The sequence below is a fragment of the Schistocerca americana genome, chromosome 1 (assembly GCF_021461395.2).
Source record: "Schistocerca americana isolate TAMUIC-IGC-003095 chromosome 1, iqSchAmer2.1, whole genome shotgun sequence".
NCBI lineage: Eukaryota > Metazoa > Arthropoda > Insecta > Orthoptera > Acrididae > Schistocerca > Schistocerca americana.
Genome location: NC_060119.1, coordinates 288455772 through 288478535, shown reverse-complemented (window position 1 = coordinate 288478535; position 22764 = coordinate 288455772). Strand labels below are relative to the sequence as shown.

General features: G+C 42.0%; 1 protein-coding gene across 1 annotated transcript in view; it reads right to left on the bottom strand.

Annotated features, from left to right (window-relative positions):
• The window catches only part of LOC124594859 (protein singles bar), a 145146-nt gene that overhangs the window by 52762 nt on the left and 69620 nt on the right, over nt 1-22764 (bottom strand). The window contains exon 3 of the mRNA XM_047133326.1: nt 11781-11963. Coding sequence (XP_046989282.1) covers nt 11781-11963 — 183 coding nt within the window. The remainder of the gene's footprint in view (nt 1-11780; nt 11964-22764) is intronic.

Genomic DNA, 22764 nt, shown 5'->3' with positions numbered 1-22764 from the left:
GTCCACTAAATTATCCATTATTGACAAAAATCTCTCACAGTTTCATTGTCGCAGTTACATTTTAGAGGTTATTAATAAAATTTTGGCACCGTATTAACTGATGCCATTTATTGAATAAACTTGTTGTAGCTGGGATTCACAGTCTCAAAAAAATTTTTGAAGGAACTCATCTTTCCGCCAGTGACTGTTATAAGTTTTTATTACACTATTGCAATTTCGGCCTTAGGCCATTATCAAGTGATGTTATGGCTTTAAGTCATGTCAACGTAAGGCCGAAATTGCAATAGTGTAATAAAAACTTATAACAGTCACTGGCGGAAAGATGATGCCCTTCAAAAAATTTATCGAATAGTTGCTGGCTAATGATGTTAGTATTTATCTTGTTGATATTCCCGATAGTGCAAACTGTAGTAAAACTGGTGAACAGCATCTGAATAGGAACATGTATTTTACTGTAGTAAAGACATTTTTTTGCAGTAAATGTAGTGATGTTGATTCAGGACAATGTATATTTTTTGGTAACGGTTGGTACACAGACAGATTTAACTGTTTCTGGAAGAACACAGTTCATTGTTAGATGGCCGGCCGGAGTGGCCGAGCGCTTCTAGGCGTACAGTCTGGAACCGCGCGACCGCAGGTTCGAATCCTGCCTCGAGCATGGATGTGTGTGGTGTCCTCAGGTTAGTTAGGTTTATGTAGTTCTAAGTTCTAGGGGACTGATGACCTCAGAAGTTAAGTCCCATAGTGCTCAGAGCCATTTGAACCATTGTTACATGAATCAGTGAGTAGTAGCCACGTGTAAAACTTTGTTGAACAAAAGACACCTTGTTGTCGGATTTCAGTCGTGGAGTTCGATTTCTTTTCTAAATTCTCAGTTAGTATTGTATTGAAATTATTCATAAAAAGAAAAGCAAACATATTCATTTAAAATGAACAGGCTCTAGAGATCACAACGAACCGAACTGCTAATTTTTACTAAAGTAGTACTAGTTAAGTCAAAGTCTTGTCTCATATCTGAAGAAGACCAGTGGTTCTTCATAAAGCTCATATTTGTGATTCGGAATTTTAGTGAAAAAATGGCGCTTCCACGCGCTCTCATTTAAGATAGTGTCTCAATCTAAACTGTTATTTCTGGATTAAAAAGGCAAGCAGCTGTTAAACATTGTCCTTTTAGCAGAAGCAAGACGGGAAATAAATACGAATATTCACAGACCGGAAGGATGTGGATTTTTACGCATCATGTAATAAAGAGGCTGTTTACCTAGTTCGAGACTACTAGAGATATTATTGACCTTTCCAATAAAAATACAGTTGAAATGGCTATAAACTATTATGAAAGCTATAAATGTTACGCAAATCTGCTTATCTACGTTGCTACAGTTTCTGTGCGGCAGTCACGTTGACGTACACAACAGCATCGTAACAAGTGCATAAAGAAACTTCCTGGCAGTTAAAACTGAGTGCCGGACCGAGACTCGAACTCGGGACCTTTGCCTTTCGCGGGAAAGTGCTCTACCAACTTCTTTTTTTTTTTTTTTTTTAAGTTGATCTCATTTTGTTCTATACTGTTCGTCGACTTTGTTCGGGGCGGACGTCCGATGACCCCCGTTCAGGTTCTTCGTTGATCCGTTCACTCAGTTTTTTAATTACAGAGATTGGCTAACCCTCTGACCCAACACGCTGAGCTACCGTGCTGCCATGCTTGAGTGACTCAGTTGGTAGAGCACTTGCCGGCGAAAGGCAAAGGTCCCGAGTTCGAGTCTCGGTTCGGCACACAGTTTTAATCTGCCAAGATGTTTCATATCAGCGCACACTCCACTGCAGAGTGAATATCTCATTCAGGAAGAGCATAATGAATACAGACAATATCAGAAACTGCGATCTCACACAGCAGTAAATAACATACTTCTCTGAAAGTCAGTTCACAACATACTAAGAGTAATAAACCCCGTGTCTTTAAATGATGGAACTCCCATATAGAGGCTAAAACACGTTCAAACGTTACACTACTTTAATACGATACTTGTTCAATAAGTAGTACCCCGCCTTCTTTTTTTTTTTAAAAAAAAAAGCTATTAATATACATAGACAAATGTCCTTGCTGATGCTGTGCGCCGGTGAAGTTTCGAACCGTTCTGGCAGATGGCACAGCCGTAGTACAGCTTCAAGATGGCGTCTACATACAACTAACGTTACAAGCAGCGTGCTGTTATTGGACTCTTGCGTGCAGAAAAATAAACCGTGGTGCACATCCATAAACGATTGTGTGCAGTGTATGGCGATGCTGCAGTTGATAGGAGCACAGTTGGGCGATGGGTAAAGAAAGTTACAGCCTCAGGAAATGTAGAAACTGAGGTCTATGATCACTCTCGGGTCGTCCTGTCACAGCCACTGCTCTAGACATGCTGAATCGTGCGGATGCCATTATTCGAGCCGACCGGCGCATCACAACTCGACAACTGGCTCTGCAGTTGTCAGTCAGCATTGGAACTGCGTCTGCAATGATTGAGACTGTTGGATAGCTAAAGAGGTGCTCAACATAGGTTCCACGAATACTCACTGCGAACCACAAGATTCAAAGAAAGGCCATTTCATCTGACTTGTTGGAGCGTTTTGAGACCGACGTAGAGGCCTTTCTGTCGTGGATCGTTACAGGGGACGAAAGCTGGGTGTACCACTTTGCGCCAGAAACAAAAAGACAGTCTATGGAGTGGTATCATCCTCATTCACCATAAAAGAAGTAATTCAAGACAACTCCCTCTGCCGGAAAAGTCATGGTGACATTATTTTGGGATTGTGATGGCGTCTTTCTCGTGGATGTGGTGCCAAAAGGGTCAACCATCAATTGTGAGGTATACGTGAAGACTGAATAAACTCAAGAACCATTTACGACGTGTTCGATCGGAGCATAAAACGTGATTCATCTGAAAACGACACTTGTCGCCACCCAGTGAACTTCCAGTTGTGCTACTGGCGTGCAAATCCAGCCTTCACCGCCGATGGGCTGCAGTCAGCATGCGTGCGTGAACCAGCTGCTTGCTGCAGAGTACCGTATGCAACAACATTCGCTCAACGCTCGTTGGGGAGAGGCTGTTAACAGCCCCGTGTTTCAACTGGGTGATCCGCTGCTCTGCAGTTGCACGTCTATTCGCTCGTGCACAACACCGAAGCTATATGGTCCGTTGTGTGCCACTGTTGCCTTGGCGCCAGTCTTGGATAGCTCCATTTTGCCACGCATGGTATACTGTGACCACGATGGCATATGAACAGAATTAGCCGTTTCGGAAATGCTTCCACGCTGAACCGAAAGCCAACGATTGTGCCCTTTGGAAGTCAGGTAAATTGCTCCATTTCTGCATGACGACAACGACTGCACTGTTCTCCGCGTGCCCCCGACATGCTTTATATACATTCCACTACTAGTGCTGCCACCTGTCGTCTGTGAGTGTTCATTACCCGTTGAGGTCGAACATTGGCGGTGGTCACATCAGTGTGAGTCTACGGTGTACATGGATCACGCCTCTGCGTGAGCTGTTGTTTCCTGACTCTTTATCTGAAAGATCTGAAGAACGTTTGTGCTTAAGCCCTGAACGACTGTTCTCGACGTTTTCCAAGCAGGTTCTCGCGAACCGTATGACGTATGACGTATCCGCTAGTTAAAGTTTTTCGGATTTCTGCTACACACTGCAGACAGTCACGCAAGGCCTTCTTTGGATTCGATCGAAGCTGCCCATTAGTCCGGTCTGGTATGGGTCCCATACGCTTGAGCAATATTCTTCGAGAGGTCCTACAAGTATTTAGTGTGCAACATCTCCCTTCTTCATTCTTGTTCTTTTCCGTGGACTTTTTTCGTGTGTCCACAGGGAAGCCCCTCCTCTCCCCCCACGACGAGACAGAATGTGTTTACCCAGTGTGTTTGCGTTTAGTGTTAACGAACGTGGAAGTGTTAGACGTTTTCGAAATGTTTTTGTATCCTGTAGCTGAGGCCAGACGTCGGTATCAGCCCTGTATGTGCTTAATTGAATGTAGGAAACCGGGTGCAGTTGTTTTCTCAGACTAACTGCAGTTCCCCAGTACACTATTAATCGTGGCCTGCCATTTGTTTTACCTACAACCGCTTCAGATATCTACGTGGTGGACGAGAAGTCCTCGTACCTCTGGAAACCCTTGTCTAGTATCAAATGTTATGGAGCAGGTCGGCAGCTATGTTACTTGTACCAGTTTATTTAATCAATTGTCGGAGTTCATGTTTGTTTGTTTTCGCAGTCGCAGAGCAGTTTTAATTTGTAGTCATGACGGATGTGAGCCGTCATAGCTATACTACCCAAGATAGCTTAGTGACAAGTGTGTGGGCGCAGAACGACAACACAGAAAGAAGACATAAGATAGGTTATAGGAGCGTTCCAGGAAAAATTTCATTACACAGTCGAGTTAGAAAGGAGCCCGTCTCACGTAATGATATGGGCAGCGATGAAATCAGGTCGTCTGCTTGGGCTAAACTTCCTGAAGGAACTGTGAATGGCATAAATTATTTACGCATGTTACAAACGTGAGTAATACCTCAGCTTGAGGAAAGGGGCTTCACAGAACATTGCAGCAAGACTGAGCGCCGCCTCACTATGCAGCGTTGCAAAATAAACACTTCCCAGGACGGTGGACAGGTCGTGGTTCGTCAGTAACACCAGCTCCCTTGAAATGGCCGCCAACAGGTCTTGACCTCACCACAACTCACAACTCGTTATGTGAAATCATTAAGGCGCATGTATGTGCACGTCGTTATGCTACAAACGAAGAACTGCACAATGCTGTTGAGGATGCATTTCGCACTATAACACCGGACGTGCTCGAAAATATGTCAAGAATAACATGGAGGCGTATGAAAATGTGTTTACAGCATGATGGGGAACCTACCAATATGGTGGACACGTAATACGTAAGTAACGATTTGTGCTAAAACGAATCAAAGCAATTATCATTCGATACTAGGGGTTACGGGGACTTTTCACTCACCCTGTACATATTGTTGCTCCCAGATATACGACATGAGTCACTCTAATTGTGTCTCGCTAATCCTGTAACCAAAGGATACCACGCTATTACGTATCATAAAGTGCACACCTCCACACTCCTCTACATTAAGAATTATCTGCCACGTTTTGCACCAGTCTGATATTTTGTCGAGAGCTGAGTATTCATACGTATAATTCCCTGATAACCATTTTGAGATGATTCAACCACTTTTCCCGAGAAATGTCTGGTACTCGCACATCTCACAATATATGAGTAATAAGTACTGAATACGTGACTGTGGTGAGCATTTATAAAGTTTACTGCTGTCTTTGTGTCAGCGATAATGACGGAGAGCGATAAGAAAGAGAATAACATGGTGCTGGCACGTAAGCCAGTTCTCACGCGTCGGATACAAAATCTCATTCAATGTGAGACGTCACGGTCTCAGACGTGGTGAATACTTTTAGAATTTACCACAGGGTGTCGACACTCAAACTAGTTACCTGTGACCGTAGGCCAACATTGGCACGTCTGCTCAACTTTCTGGTCACGTTCCCAAGACAAATACTGTTTCCATCGGGGGTATTATAGCCGTAGGGTTAGTACCATACTGATTCAGTGGTCTTCGTGACGGTGGGCGAGAGCGAAAAGCCTGCGCTCCGCCGCTTTACGCTATCCCGCTCCTGGCAGTCAAATATTTTCGCAGATTCATACAACTTCTACTGAGGTAGCACATCTCACCGCATTTTTGCAACCTGTGTGATGTGACGATATTTATAATCTCATTGTACCGACTGTCTAAAAACAGAACCTAACCAAATCAGTCAAACTGTAACAATCCGGTCCTTCTCTTCTTAATAGTAACAAGTTGCGAAGGTATGTCCTTTCTTAGTCCATGCGCCCCAGGACTTTGCAACACACGCGACGTAATTCCACTGAGACAATGTCGTTGAAGGAACCATTTATCCATGGACCCAGGTCGATTTTCTGCTTTAGTGAAACAATTTTGATAAGGTTCTCCAGCCTAGTATTGACCTGCAAGAGAAAATTAAAAACTGTAATTCTGAAACAATTGAATATTGCCGTACATTTACTCATTCATACGTCCATTCATTCATCCATTCATTCATGCATTTATTTATCTGGGCCGCGGACCACCTCAAGAAGGATGTCCTGCTGGATGTGGAACGCTTTGGGCTACGCATTAGAGAAGACAAACAAATCGTACACTGATGTTATTGAATTTATAATTTGTACAGAAACGTGTTTATCCGGTTTCATAACTACAGTACTCATGAAGTGCTGTATTTTATTGCGTTCTCTTGTTTTATGTCATAACGAGGGAGAATCGTGTGCACTCCCACAGATTTCAACTTTTGTTTTTTATTTATTTTTAAATGCTCGTTTTTATATCTTATATAATCTATTTTAACAATTCTCTGTAAATATTATGTAACCAGCTTCACAAGTGCAACTCAAATAAACTCGTTAACATTCTAAGCACCATGGAACTGCATGACTACATTTACACACCTTTCTGCGTATTTATATTTCACATATTACAAGAAGATAATAATTCAAGTTCTGTAGTTAGTGCGGGATGTCTCATCACATACTTTAACTCATTTTGTTGTACTGATTTTTTGGTTGCATCATTGAATCAGTACTTTTGCGAGCAAAGCTTGTTAAGACGAATTGAGCTTTTTGTGATCTTTATCTGGCACAATTTGTATTTTTTCCTTAGCTCTTATTTCATCCCCATCAGTCTATATCGACAGGGGACGGGCTTTCAGCTGTACACCGTTCCGCTCTTTTACCAAGAGCATTGAAAGATACGAACAAAGACGAAACAAATATTAGTACAAGTGAAAAGTTTACAGATAGATTAAAGTTGGGCGACTAAAAGCTAAAGGACAAAAATATATACGTATAAAAACAAATCGTAGAAGTCATGGCCTTCTTTTTTTTTAAAAAAAAGCACTGCTCTTTCACTCAAAACCTGAAGAACCTGCACTGAAGACAGCGATTTGGGGAGAGTAAAATGTGTTCTATAGGTTTGAGGTGTGTGGGTAAAAAAATATACGCATGTGAAGTGAAGAGTAAGATTATTACGACAGATAACGTATGTATTTTTATGTCACTTTGTTACAAATAAATTTTCTATCCCGCCCCATAAAACTACATGTCTGTATCATCGCATGCAATGCTGTGCTCTGTCTTCTTTCCTTGTCCCTTTGTTTAGCATCAGTGCGGAGTCAGCGTGGTTATCAACGGATACGACACAGTTAGTTTAAGGGGTGGCCATATGCCGTTCCTGTCGGCAAACTGTAACCCCCCCAGGACGGATTAATGTGTATCCCAACTGTCTGCGTGTAGTTTTATTCATGTGAAAAAGAGTGAAAGTTTTCTAAATATTTTCGAATAGTGTATCAGAGGCTGGTCTTGGGTACCAGCCCAGTAGTCACCTAGTAGAATGTGAGAAACCGCCTAAAAAGCACATCCTGTCTGGCCGGCACCCCGAACGACTGTCGTTGATAATACGACGGGAGGGGTGATGTGGGGCTGTGACGCCACCCCATCTCGGGGGCGCTCCTTTAACACGCAGGGCTTCCCGCGCAGGTTAGACTACTGTATTCTGTCAACAACGTAAAATGATATTGTGATACTGTGATTACAAGTCTTATTTCTGGAATGTACGATCTTTGAGAAGAGCAAAGTAAATACGTGCTGTGGATATACTTTCGCGCCATCTGCGTCAGTTATGATGTAAACAGCATCCAAGAACAGTGCTTTGTTTGTATTTATGTTCTAGACGGTGATAATGGTAATAGTTTATGTAATTTATACCACTTTCACGACGTACGTAGCCTCTCGCCCGTTTACTGTTGCTGTATTCCTTTAGTTAATAAGCTCAGACACAACGATGACATGTCCGCAAGTCAGAAAGCTTTATATGTGCATTATACCATTTACATAACGCCATTAAGGTCGCCGAAATTGCACTAGTGAAAATAAATAATTTCTACGGCCGGTGGTGACTATGGCGTCTTTTAAAAAATATTACTTAACTGTGAACCGCAACTATGAAAAAAAGTAAATCGTAGTAACTCAATCCACATCATTCTACGGAGCGGGGCTAAATACAGGGAGTGAACGGTTATCGAAATGTTATACAGAAACCAGAGTGCAGTAATAGAGCCGAAATAAATGGAAGGAATAAGTAATTAAAAAGGGCATGAGTCAGGGTTGTAGACTACCCCCAATTTTATTCAGTTTGTACGTCGAGCAAGCTGTGACGGAAACCAAGGAGAAATCTGGAACGTGAATTAAAGGGCTGGCAGAAGAAATTAAAACTTCGAGATTTGCCGATGGTATTCTGTCACAGATGAGAAAGGACTTGGAAGAATAACAAGTTTGTTTGTGTGGCCATCCTCCGCAGCAAGCATATAAATACTTGTTTTGTAAATAAAACTGCCTTTTCCTGCTGCTAGTTACTTTATTTATCCCATACGCGTTTCGTCTTCTCCTGTTCTAAGGCATCATCAGTGGGATGATTTGCTAATCTGCGTTTCCTCATGTGGCGTTTGCTGTGTTATTCAGTGGTTTGGTATTTAACTAATTTGTAAATGGAAATGATAGTCTTATTTTATGACATTGAGTAATTACTAGTTAATTTTTCTCCCGGCTAAAGATTTGATAAAATTGCTAAAGAACTCCAAGTTAACGTCGTGTTAAAGTGTTGTCTGTAAGTTGTGTAAGTGTCACTAAATCACAGTTCATACAACAGATTCCTTACAACTATTGATTAAGATGGAAGCAGTTATCTTCAGCAAAATGATCATTAAAACCACCGAATATCAGCCGCGCACAACACTGACGTATGTTACCTGAAACAATATTCTTCGCAACTCGTGCGTAATTAATTTCGGCTCCATACATCAGCTAGAAAAGTTTCTTGTAAGATCGTGCTATGAGCACTGTTTTTAAGGAACCAATCTGATTCGAATCATTTTCATTAAAATGAGTTCGGGACCACCGGTGCACATTTATTTTTACACATTTGTATTACCTTCAGCATTTGTTCTGCAGAGTTGCGTAATTTAAATTTGAATTTGCCGCTGAGATAATTGTTAAGATGGCGGCAGACAATTGATAGAGACTTTCTATTGTTAGAGCAAATAAGTAAATATTTAAAATGTTTATTAAACTCTATAAAATCTACTTTCGTATTGTGCGCTATTTAGACTTCATCAAGCAAACATTTGATTTGTTTCTAAGGAAAACACAGACAAAAACGCGATACAAATCGCTATCATCAATGGCTGCGCTCCTTGCAGCGGAAAGAAATAATTAACACAGATAATGCTTACTGAGAGAGGAATTAAAGTTACAAATAATTATTCACTCATATTTATAATAATAATTAACTCTATTTTCAAGTAATAATTAACAAATAACTACAATTTCTTAACAGACCTCAGTTCGATATGCGTCAGCAACCTACAAAAGCCAACCAACAAAAGGTAAAAAAAAAGGAAGACAAACGCAGATCATAAAAGGAATTTACAATTATCATTGTCGTTGTATGATACACATCGATATGTCCAATCACATCATAGAATATTATATAAATAATTAATATTTATCATCGATTTCACTGTTTTTTCATACTCACATCTGGTCTGGAGGAAACGCAGATCAGCAAATCATCCCACTGATGATGCCTTTGAACAGGAGAAGGCGAAACGCGTGTGGGATAAATAAGGTAACTAGCAGCAGGAAAAGGCAGTTTTATTTACAAGACTTGGAAGAATAGTTGAATGGAATGAATAGTTTCTTGAAATGAGATTACAAGATGAACATCAACAACAGTAGAAAAAGGGCAGTGGAATGCAGTCGAATTAAATCAGACTCCGGTGAGGAATTAGATTAGAAAATTGGACACTAAAAGTAATAGAAGTCTTTCGTTATTTGGTTAGTAAAGTAAGTGAAGATGACCAAATGAGAGAAGATTAAAATGTACACCGGCAATAGCAAGAAATACTCTATGGTGCACCGCCTACTATCTAAGCTATAAACCAAACCAGATTTTGAAAATGAGTTGGAGATAATTCAAGAAATAGAATAAGCAGTGATTATAGTCCTACGCTAATTGACAACATACCTAGTAAAAGGAAGAGACGGAGGATAACAGAGCTTCTTTATCCTCCTCAGAAAGCACAAAACCACACTGATAACAAATGGGCCACCATGCAATATATAGGTAGGACTTCACAGGTACTTCCCAAGAAACCGAAATCCAGGAAATATACTCCAGATTTTTACATACGGAATTCTGTTGTCTACATTCTTTAGCAATAAATGTAACATTCCATCTTTAAAATAGAGTGAAATTTATAGGACTCCCTGCCATGTGTGTGGCAAATCATATCAGGTAGGACTGTAACTACTAGAGAGAACACGAAAGGAGTTGGATACTGAAAAAGAAAGGTTATAATCTAATCTAATCCAATCTACATTCCATAGAGTCCTTTCTTCTCTCTCCCACCGCCTTTTTCCGGCCCGTTCATCACTTTCACCAGTTTGTCCACATAACATAGCAGTCTGCGCCATTACCCGCTTACTTGGCTTACATATTTTTAATTAACATATTTTTAATCTTTGAATATATTGTAATATAAGATTAACTTGTTCACAGATTCTTTGTGTATTACACTATCCTTGTGTTTTTTATCGAAATAGCGGTAAAACCTTTGTACAGCTGTCTGTTTAGTATTAAGTTATCTGACGATGGCCTATGAAACCGAAAGCCGCTTCGTAACGAACTGTTAAAAATTATTGTGTTACATTAATACGGTGTACTGAAGTTTCTAAAAAGAAATTTTTTAGCACCAAACATAATTTTTAAATGTTAGAAAGTGTGCTCTGAAAGTGCTGATACGTAGAATCTCGCCTTTCGTGGATGTGAAATGTGGACTATAAATAGCACAGACTGGAAGAGAGAGGTTTTGAAAAATGCTGTTACAGAAGATTGCTGAAGGTTAGAAGAGTAGATTGGTTAACTACTGAAATCGTAGTGAATCGAACTGGAGAGAAAACAATTTTACTACATACCGCGATTAAAAAAAGGGATTATTGGATCGGGTACTCACTGGAGCATCTAGGAATTGTCGATTTGTAAGGAAGTGCTGGTCAGTTGGTTGATTTGGGGAAGGGAACCAGACGGCGAGGTCATGGGTCCCGTCGGATTAGAGAAGGATGGAGAAGAAAGTCGGCCGTGCCCTTTCAGAGGAACCATCTCAGCATTTGGCTCAAGGGATTTAGAGAAATCATGGAAAATCTAAATCAGGATAGCCAGATGCAGGATTGAACGGTCGTCCTCCGGAATGTGAATCCAGTGCGCTAACAACTGCGCCACCTCGCTCGGTGGAGAAGTGTATGTGTAGACGGCGATGGGGGTGGGGAGAGGAGAGGCAAGAAAATTTGGGACAAAGGCTTGACTACAGCAATCAAGTTCAAATGGTTGTAGACCCCAGTAGTTATGCAGACATGAAGAGGTCTGCACATGTTAGACTAACGAGGAGATCTGAAACGGCTCAATCTTCGGACTGAAGAGACCACTAAAAACAATCTCCACATTAAAATCTGTATGGGGTAATTACTCTTCCAACAAGCCACTCCTGTCAGCACGAAAAAGATACATTCCACTAACTGCAGTCAATAGTAAGTGGATTTAGTGCACAAAATAGCCAGCAGCAGCCGTTACTCACGAAAAGCGACGATCGGACGAGGCTGAAGGACTTCTCGGAGAGCAGGTAGGAAGCGATGAGCACGCTGGTGGTGAGGAGGCAGGCCGACGCGGTGGTGAGGAAGCTGTAGAAGGACTTGCCGATCAGCGCCGACTGCTGCAGCCCGTAGCGCACCAGCAGCCCCTGGCACACGGCCCCCAGCACCTGCCAACACCAGCACACATCTGCAGCGACGTTCACCTCGTCTGTACGTGCTCCCCATGGAAAGGCGACGTGGTGCCACTTGCGTTTGGACCCTCCGCTGTAGACGTGCCTCTTTGTGTTGCCGTGTAAAAGGAAGACCCAACACTGATCGTCCATGTAGTCCACGGTGCTGCAGACGTCGTCGCATCGGATATTTGTCTCGCTTTAAAAAAATAAAAAAAAAATCCTCGCTCAAGTTACGTGACGTTATTGTACGATCCCGCATGACCAGGCGAATAAAATGCTTGTCTTGTCAGCTGCTATAAATTATCCTGCATGGCGTTGAGTATGGACCACCCGCATGACAATCGTCGGCTCCCGACCAACGCAAAATGGTAAACCGCAGTCTCGATAGGTATCGATCGATCCCGATTCTGTCGCATTCCGATAACGGTTGGTACACATTTCTCCTGTTTACGCAAGGCATAACACGACCTTCTCACAAACAAATTATATTCAGACGCGATTACTGGAAGCGAAACCTGTGCGCAATCTCTCCTTTTATACAGAATGTAGATGATGTTACTTCTAACTACACTGAGACGACAAGTCATGCGATAGCGAGATACACAGGGTGGTCGGAAATTCCCGTTACAGACTTTTAGGACTTGTAGAGGTGAGTGAGTACATCGTATTTTAAATAGGAACCCATGTCCGGAAACGTCATCCAACGAGACTACAGAGCGTCAAAGTTATAGGTGCGGGCGTCTGTAAATGTACGTATACACGGGGCCATTCCGTGATGATGTTACAGACTTTCTAGGATGATGGAAAACGATAAATGTATCAATTTGAAGTAAGGATCCCTGTACCGGAAACGAACGAGTCGAAAGCTGAAAACGAAAACGGTTCTGACAGTTGAATACATGTACCGGCTCTTGTGTTGCGAAGAGTGTAGGGTTGGTAACTTTCAGTGGTGGCAGTGTGGACAAAAACAAGGAAAAATGTCCAATAAACGTGGGCTCTAAATGAACACTTGTTCAGTAAATGAGATGTGTTTCACATTAGCGAAGATGAAAGAATGGTCATAGCTCCTCAGGTATGCAATTTAGAGCCCACGTTGATCGGAAATTTTTTCTCGTTTTTGTCCACACTACCACCACTGAAAGTTACCAATCCTACACTCTTCGCAATACAAGAACCGGTACATGTATTCAACTGTCAGAGGTATCAGAGCGGTTTTCGTTTACAACTTTCGAATCGTTCGTTTCCGGTGAAGGGGTCCTTACTTCAAATTAATACATTTATCGTTCTCCATCATCCTAGAAAGTCTGTAACATCATCACGGAATCACCCCGTGTATACGTACGTTTAGAGACACCCGCGCCTATAAGTCTGACGCTCTGTAGTCTCGTTGGATGACGTTTCCGGGCATGGGTTCCTATTTAAAATACGATGTACTCACTCACCTCTACAAGTCCTAGAAGTCTGTAACGGGAATTTCCGACCACCCTGTATATACTCATATATACAGATGGCGGTAGTATCGCGTACACAAGGTAGAAAAGGGCAGCGCTGTGGTGAAGCTGTCATTTGTTCTTAGGTGATTCATGTGAAAAGGTTTCCGACGTGGATGGCCGCACGGCGCGAATTAACAGGCTTTTAACGCGGAATGGTAGTTGGATCTGGAATATGGGACATCGGAAATCGTTGGAGAATTCAATATTCCGCGATTCACAGCGTCAAGAGAGTTCCGAGAATACCAAATTTCAGGAATTACCTCTCACCACGGATAACGCAGCGGCCATGGCCTTGCCCCTTAACGACCGAGAGCAGCGCCATTTGAGTTGACGACTGGAAAACCGTGGCCTGGTCGGATGAGTCCCGATTTCAGTTGGAAAGAGCTGATGGTGGGGTTCGAGTGTGGTGCAGACCCACGCAGCCATGGACCCAAGCTCTGAATAAGGCACTGTGCAAGTGTCTCAGTAAGTGTAAGCTAATGATGTCCCCATAATGTTTATATGGAATGGATTGGGTCCTCTGGTCTCTGACTGGAAATGGTTATGTTCCTGGAGACGATTTGCAGCCGTTCATGGACTTCATGTTCCCAAACAACGATGGAATTTTTACGGATGACAATGCACTATGACACCGGGCCGCGATTGTTTGCAGTTGGGTTGAGGAGCATCTGGTCAATTCGAGCGAATGATTTGTCCATCCAGATCGCCCGGAACGTTTATGGGACATAATCGAAAGGTCAATTCGTACAAAAAATTCTGCAGCACCGGCCTTACATTCACAATTATGGACGGCTGTAGAAGCAGCATGTGACAAAATTTCTGCAGGAGACTTCCAACGACTTGCTGAGTCCATGCCAAGTCGAGCTAATGCATAACGTCAGGCAAAAGGAGGCCCGACACGATATTAGAAGCTGTTCAAATGGCTCTGAGCACTATGGGACTTAACATCTGAGGTCATCAGTCCCCTAGACTTAGAACTACTTAAACCTAACTAACCTAAGGACATCACACACATTCATGCCCGAGGCAGGATTCGAACCTGCGACCGTAGCAGCCGCGTGGTTCCGTACTGAAGCACCTACAACCTCTCGGGCACAGCGGCCGGCTAGTAGTCACCACAGTGCATGTTTTTCTGTTACGTTGAAATTGTGTTCATTCGTTTAATCAAGCAAGTTGTACCCTTTATGCCAGTTTGACGATTGTTGCACGTGACCTTAATTGTATTGCAATTTTAATAGCTAGTGACGTGAATGAAGCACAATGCAAACTAGAGGGCATAATCCTGGCAGGAATTGTTGGTACTGCCCTTCTGACCAGAATGGTTGCCGTGCCTCTTGTAGGAGATTACCTCAAACCAGAATTCCGAAACGGGGAGCCCAAGAGGGCCCAGTAGCTAGCAGTGTCCGGTGTCGCTACACTGCGTAACAGTTTCGGTTATTGCAAGACATGTCGAATGCCATGAACTGCTGTACCTGAAAATCCAGAACACGCAAAGCCGTCGGAAGCGAGCAAATATACAACTAAATTTGCAATCCAAATCAGTTTTCCTAAATGAATGGAAATTTATCGTTTACCCGAAAATAACAATCCTCAGAATATGCACAATGTGTACCAAATGTCTACACTCTCTGTTCTCCTATTCATTTTGCATATGAACAGAGCGACAGCAGATATTGAGACATTATACCCTTAGACGATTTTTTATGCTGATGTGTTTTTCGTATAGCAAACCCGCCAAAATCTGGAAAAAGGGACTCTGAGCTGGAACATCGTTTAAGAAATTACTTTTTGAGGTTAAACATTAAGAAAGATGAGTGTGTGGAATATGGACGTAAATTTGTGGCTTCATCACCGTAAAGATTCAATTACTTAGCGAAACTACACAGGTTAGATGCCTCGGCCCTCTTATAAGTTCGAATGCGAGATGTTTCCAGACGCTCGAGCGGGAGTTAACGCTGTGTGGCTGAAATGGCATACTACGTGGCATGTGATAAGGAAGTAGCCAACCATCTTAAGGGAACAACCAACAGATATTTCCGCTCATTGGCTCTAAATGGCTCAGAATCTTGCTGCACAACAATAAAACACGAACAAGCATTCCAAGGATTTGAAATGAAAATTTTGCCCAGGTCCGTGGGAGTCATAAGACTGGGGTGTTTGAGAAAGTAACATGTAAGGGAACGGGTAGAGGTGACAACAAGCAGTAACAAACCAAACACAAACGCGACTTCAGAGGTACGGACACATGACCGGAACCAACGACCACGAACGCAGGAGAAGACGAACCCGTGACCAAGCCCGCACGCATAGGGAGGGAGGGTTTTGGTTCACACTAAAGACGTTGTAAATTTTCTATTACCAAAACGCTTTCTTAATATTATTTATTCTTGATTACGACTGAAAGTCAAGTGAAAGAAGTTTCAGGTAAAAAGAAGTTGATGAAAAACAACAGAGGAAGATTCACGAAAGTATATGAAGGTTCAATTGTTGTAAAGTAGAGTAGATGGTGGATATTTTCATAACATTACGAAATCTGTATTTGTGTTAAGAGTTCTGTGTAGTTTAAAACAGCTCACTCGAGGACAGGTTGGATCTGATTAGCTTCCTGGTCTCCAGTCTCAGTGCCATACTTAGCCACACAAGAAAAAATTCAGGTGCAACATGGCAACATGGGCAATTTGGGAACAGAACAGTATAGACTCAAGATTAGTATCTGTATTCGAAAACGTGTGAAGTCATAGATGCTGCCTGTCTGATCCATTAAAATGGTTAATCGAATATGTATTTATGTTATAATACAAATATAACAATTCGTAAAACTAGCTATCTGATTTGTCCACCCCCCGATAAATAATCCCGTCTGTGTGCTTGTGCCGGCCGTTGTGGCCGAGCGGTTCTAGGAGTTTCAGTCCGGAACCGCGCGACCGTTACGGTCGCAGGTTCGAATCCTGCCTCGGGCATGGATGTGTGTGATGTCCTAGGTTAGTTAGGTTTAAGTAGTTCTAAGTTCTAGGGGACTGATGACCTCAGATGTTAAGTCCCATAGTGCTCACAGCCAACTGAACCATTTTGTGTACCTGTCCGCGACCGTTCCAAGAAACGATGGTCAGGCAAATTCCAAGAGTATGTGCAAGTGACTCAACGCCAAGGATGCGTTCGACAGAAAGTTGTGACATAAAACAAGCAAGAAAGCGGACCATGCAGCAATGTGGGGCACGCCGTAGGAAAGAAGAATGTCCACTGCGAATCCTGGCCAGTTTACAAGACAACAGTAACCCCACGGCTGCACTGGTGTGGGCACGTACTGAAGGCTTCGTTAACTCAAAGAGTGTTTGCGACAGCATGGCTGCATGTCGAGGGCGGTTAACCAGCGGTTTAGTGCACTATAGCCCTTTGTGAGGGCCCCGTTGTGAGTGAAATGTAGGCTGGCATGGTCGCAGCGCGTATGGATGTTCCTGTGTGGCCACGACAATAAATTAAAAAACATAAAAAGACACGAGCGGGTGGTAGGGTTGTTCCCTGAAGAAAACCGACAGGAAGTAGTCGTCAATAAGAGGTAAAAGCTCACAACGTGATGAATTCAGCATTCTCCATCAGCGGCATCTGGAACAGCTACTTGGTACTTCTAACATACACAATCGTTAAAAGTTGTGTCTTCAGTAGCTGCCTTATTCAAACTGTCAGATTACCTACTGAGCGAGGTGATGCAACGACTCAATATGTGACATTCGGAGTTAAAATTTCCATTCTGTCATCCAGCTCTATATTTCCGTGGTTTCCCTAAGTCGCCTAACACATATGAAAGAACAGCTTTCTCGAAACAGCCACTGTTGATTTTCCATCCAACCCTTGCACAATCTGAGTTTGGGCTTCGTGGATGTTGACTTCGATGTCAGCGCGAAGTTCAAAACTAATTTTCCTCTCATTTTTTCTTTTCTTCCCATTTAGCCTATCTAATACGATGTAAAACGCTCCGAAGAGACTTTCTGCGGGACGTCAATGCATTGAGGGCATCTTGACGTCTTCCCATTCCTGCAGCTGAAAATTTCTTTAACGGCTTGGATTTGAACGAGCTACATCCTATTCTAGGAACCAGCGTCGCTGTGTCTCAATTACCTGGGACGCAGAGATCGGTATTTCACCGCTGCACTCACACAGACGTTAGACCCAGAAGAAGGCCGCTGCAATCGTGGCCGAAACGTTGGCTTTTCTATAGCAGCAGTAGTTTTTACATTATGACGCGGTACCAAACCCAGAAAACTTTTATGTCGACTGACTCTGGCCGCGGAAGCCTACGCAATTATACTATTTCATTACCATCTGAGAGCGACTTCGATTTATCCTACACAGATTATTAGGTTTATAAACTGTATTTCTTTTAGAAAAGCTTTGAACACCAAAACTTTGTTGAAAGACAGATATTTCAGAAGTTATTGTATTTTGTTTTATTTTGATATGACGTATTCGTTATCGAGAGCACATAGAACTTTCTGGCATCCATTTCCATATACAAGGTGGAGCAAACCAGACGAAGCGGTTATAACCATAGTCTATAAAAAAGAGCCGTGAAACACCATAGAACAAAAAACCGTAACATCTTGGCAGCTGAAGCAATGCGAGCGACCCAAGCGGCTAGCATGTAATAACAAAACAATGGCATGTATAAACTGACAACTTGCTATTTTTAATACTGTTACTTCCATATTTCCAGTCACTAAATGTGATCCCTTTCCCACTACGAACAGAAAACACAATTAAAGCAATATCTTCTCCTATTAATGTATAACAACAAAATCTTGGTACAATCTAAGTGCTTGGCACGTGGTTTGTGATGCTTTGCGCCGATTGTAGTTCATTTCAAGAGGTTCTTTGCAGATTTCAGGCTCATTTCAATACATTCAAAGCTGGATTCTTCTTACTGTCCTTTAACTTTGTCCTTGTTTCTTTGCCTCGTGTATGCACATCATGCTTACTTATTCTGCTTCCCAGATAACAAAATGTGGACATTCTTTGAAGATTGTCTTACCCTGCTGTAACGTTTAGTCCTTCAGCATGTCTACCTGTGACGCTTGTTTCTTATTTATGGACATGCCTTGAATTACGGCTAGTACATGTCCCATTACATTTAGCACAAAGCTTAACTCCTAATCACTTTTGCCTACCACTGCTGGATCATCACTTAATCGTGTGCGCTAATTCTCTTTCATTGATAAACAATAATATTACCAAATGTAACTGAAGCTGCTAGAATTTGCAGCATCACAATAAGGTCCGAAATACGATTTCATTTATAATTTTAATGCGCTTCTTCAGTCCATATGCGCAATACACAATTGTTTGTATGTTTACACATGCCACCATCTAGGTGGCGCTAACGAAGTTGCAGAAAACCTCTTGGAGCTTTGTTAGCACTGAACTCAGTACTATTTGTGACTCTTTATCATGAACTCTGGTGCAAGTATAAATAAGTCTTTTTGTTTATTCTTCTATCCTTTCTTTTGTTTCAGATTCTGCTAGAGGAAGGACGAGAGACTGATCACCCTTGGTCTTTAAGTGTGTGAAATACCAATAGAAACTAATTATAAATAAAAAAGTTAAACACGGCTATAAACCTTTCGTAACTTTGGGCCCAACCTGCATATTTTGAAATTGAATATGCTTTACTTTAGTATGGTTATGGTTTCGGTGTGGGAAGAAGAACACTGAAAACGTGGCTTGCACGCTGCTCGGATTGAACCACACCATGTATTTTATGATCTTAGAATGCCTGCGGAAACCAGTCATTTCCTTTAAAACTAGTTCGACTGTATCAGACGATGAATAAATTTACAAAATAATGCCACTGCACCTCAACTAAAATGTTCTTATGAAAAGTATTCAGTTCCTGTTACATATGTCACACATCAATTCTGTACCGATAGAGTCGATATGTGAAGTTCATAACACATTTACAACTGTTAATGTCTTCTTTGTTGTATGTATGTAACAATAGTGCGGTTGGGACGTAGAGATGACCACAACATACTAGACGAACAGTGCTGAAATTAACCCACGGTAATTTTCGGGAAAAGCTAAGTGAGATATTTTTTACATGCCTGTTATGCGGCTCCATTTTGATTCGATGCGAAAATAGGTCGCAGGTCAAGTCATCTGGCACCAAGTAAAGTGAAGCAATGATAACGTACAGAAATCACACTAAGAGCACTAGCATTACAACAGAATCCGGCTACTGCGCCTGATATCTACGTCTATGTGGTGACGGTTCCAGAACACAATCTGTTTTTTAACTATAGACGCAATCGATTTCCCTCGTCGTTGTTAACTCTCGTCAGTTGCTCTACGTAGCTGTTGTATGTGGCATGATTAATCTACATTGGATTTCAAACAAGTAAACACTTGAAGGAAGGCCGCGAGATCAACGAGCAATATAAGATGTTAATTTAACCGTGCCTCCAGCTTGTTGGAGCTAATAAACCGGTTGTTTATACGCCTACGTAGAGTCGCTGCCTGCCTCTCCTGCGTTTCGTACAGAACATTTGCGGGAAGAAGGAAGTTCAGGCTTTCACGTCCATTCTATAATTAGGCTATTAAGAACAACGCATGAATTCAGAGCGTACAAGGAAGAAGCAGGAAATTGGCCGTTATTCTTAAGAAGAACCCATTCTGACGTTCGCCGAAATCAATACATATTATAAAATGTATGTATGTATACTGTATGTACATTGAACAATCAGTAAAGGAAACCAAAGAAAAATTTGGAGTACGAGTTAAAGTTCAGGGAGAAGAAATAAAAACTTTTAGGTTTGCGGATGACATTGCAATCCTGTCAGAGACAGCAAAGTACTTGGATAAATTCTTGGAAGAAAGATGTAAGATGAACATCAACAAAAACAAAGCAAGGTTAATGAAATGTAGTTGAATTAAATCAGGCGATGCTAAGGGAATTAGACTGTGAAACAAGACGCTTAAAATAGTAGATGAGTTTTGTTATTTTGTCAGCAAAATCACTGATGATGGCCGAAGTAGAGCTCATATAAAATGTAGACTCCTATTTTGTCCGGAGTGTAGCCATGTATGGAAGTGAAACATGGACAAGGAACAGTTTAGATAAAAAGAAAATAGAAGCTTTCGAAATGTGGTGCTACAGAATAATGCTGAATATAAAATTGGTCGATCACTTAACCAATGATGAGGCTCTGGTAAAAATCGTAGAGGGAGACGAAGAGATGAAAACAGTAAGCAGGTTCATAAAGAGGTAGGCTGCAGTAGTTATTCGGAGATGAAGAGTCTCGCACAAGACGGAGTTGCATGGAGAGCTGCATGAAACCAGTCTTCCGACTGAAGACTACGACGACAACAAGTATGTATATACGTATGTTCCACATCCCCTCCTAAACTATTGGACCGATTTCAATCCCAATCAATTGGTACACATATCCTTTACTGTCAATCAACAATCGCTGTGGGGGTAAAAATCACCTACCTATCAGAGTTCAGGAGATACGACGTCATAAACAATGAGACGCGTGAAAAACTGTCGTATTGAGCATTACGTTTAAATGCATTCCTTCTTTCCTACTAACTCTATTCGCACAATTTTTCATTATCCACACTTGTCGTTGACTGAACGTATAAAATGATATCATTGTATATCACAGAGAGCCGGAGATATGACGTCATAAACACTGAGATGAGTGGAGAGCTGCCGTGTCATGCATGACGCTACAATTTTTTAGCTTTTTGCTATTAACGCTATTCGTCATAGCTCTTACACATGTAACTAAAAATACCGTTTACAATCAAGTTAATCAAATAAACAGTACAGAGAATTTACATTTTGCATACTATGTTTGCTAATTTTTAGATTGTACATATACATTTTTACGTTATATATTTTTCTTCGTACGACTGTCTCATAATTTCACAGTTGTTTTCACGAATAGAGGAAAATGAAAATTTTGATTGTTACGTTACAAACATGGTTCATTTTTTGTTTATGTTTCTAACAGAAAACTGGCCGAACTGAACATCCGGAGAATGCCGGGTTTGTCGGCTAGTTAATTTATAACAAGAATAGAAAACCCTTCTCCGGATGCTTGGACAGATGTTTGAAACTCACTCCTTCCTGATGCACGTCCAGCACCTTACCCATCGATAGAAGCTACATGGGAAAATACCACAAGTGATAAAGTACATCATTCGAAACAATTAGGGAGCCACCCAGTGTATGCACATACAAGCTATCAAATTCCCTTGATGTCACATGTAGGAGAATATACTCGTACTCTTAGATATAAGAAAATATGCTCCAGTATATTGATGCAAGTAACCTGTAAAAGACATGCAAGTATAATTTTTGTACAAATAGATCAGGAGCAGGTGAAGCAACCTTTAATTATCTTCACCCTGTGACTAATTACCAAAACAAGCGTTGCTCTAAATCTTTATGCCATCCTAAATGGCCAACTGTCAGCAAGTCTGCAGTCAACACTGCTACAGTGATGTTTACCCTGCATCAAGTTTATGTGATGAAATGAGCTGGAAACATCTCTTCCAGCTCCTCAAACGGTGTAGACTGTGTTGCAGGGGAAGAAGGATGGTGGGAGATAAAGGAAGGCCTCTGTCGAAAACATAACTGCCCACACCTGCCACACATAAGGAATTTGCGAAGGGCATCCTGTCGTTAATATCAATTCAGACTGTACGTGAGTAGACTTGAAAAGAGGCAAGACTTTTTTTGGTTGTGGAATTATTAACCTCCCCTTCCCTACACCTCCCCTGCTCCCCTCCGCCACAGACGGCACCGCTAGCCTGTACGTGCTTGTGGGACCGTCGAGCGTGAGTACTATCTGCTGTTACGTCACTGCTCCCCAGGGACAGTCGTAAAGCGCCAAGTGGGTTAAACATCACGAAGCAGCGAGAAGCGCAACAGATAAGATAAAACGTGGAGCGGGACGGCCCAAGTCCAGTTGGGAAGATGACGTCACGATGATCAGGCGCAGAGGAGCGGGGGCACTTGAGTCACGCCGGCTTCATTCAGCAAGTGAATTTGCTTGTCACGTAACGTGATAAGGGACCAGCAAGTGGAAGAATCCCAGGAGGCCTACCAACAGTTCTCTGCCTTGATGCTATACTGAACCGCAGAGACGCAGTACTAGGTCGTTAGCGAAGATAAGAATTACAGCATTGTTTCCAGTTTTTTGGCCGTGGCCACGTAACGCCTTCTTATCAAGACGTAAACACGACCATGTTACGCCATATTTTATTACTTCAATGCTACATACTTTGTATGCGGACTCCTC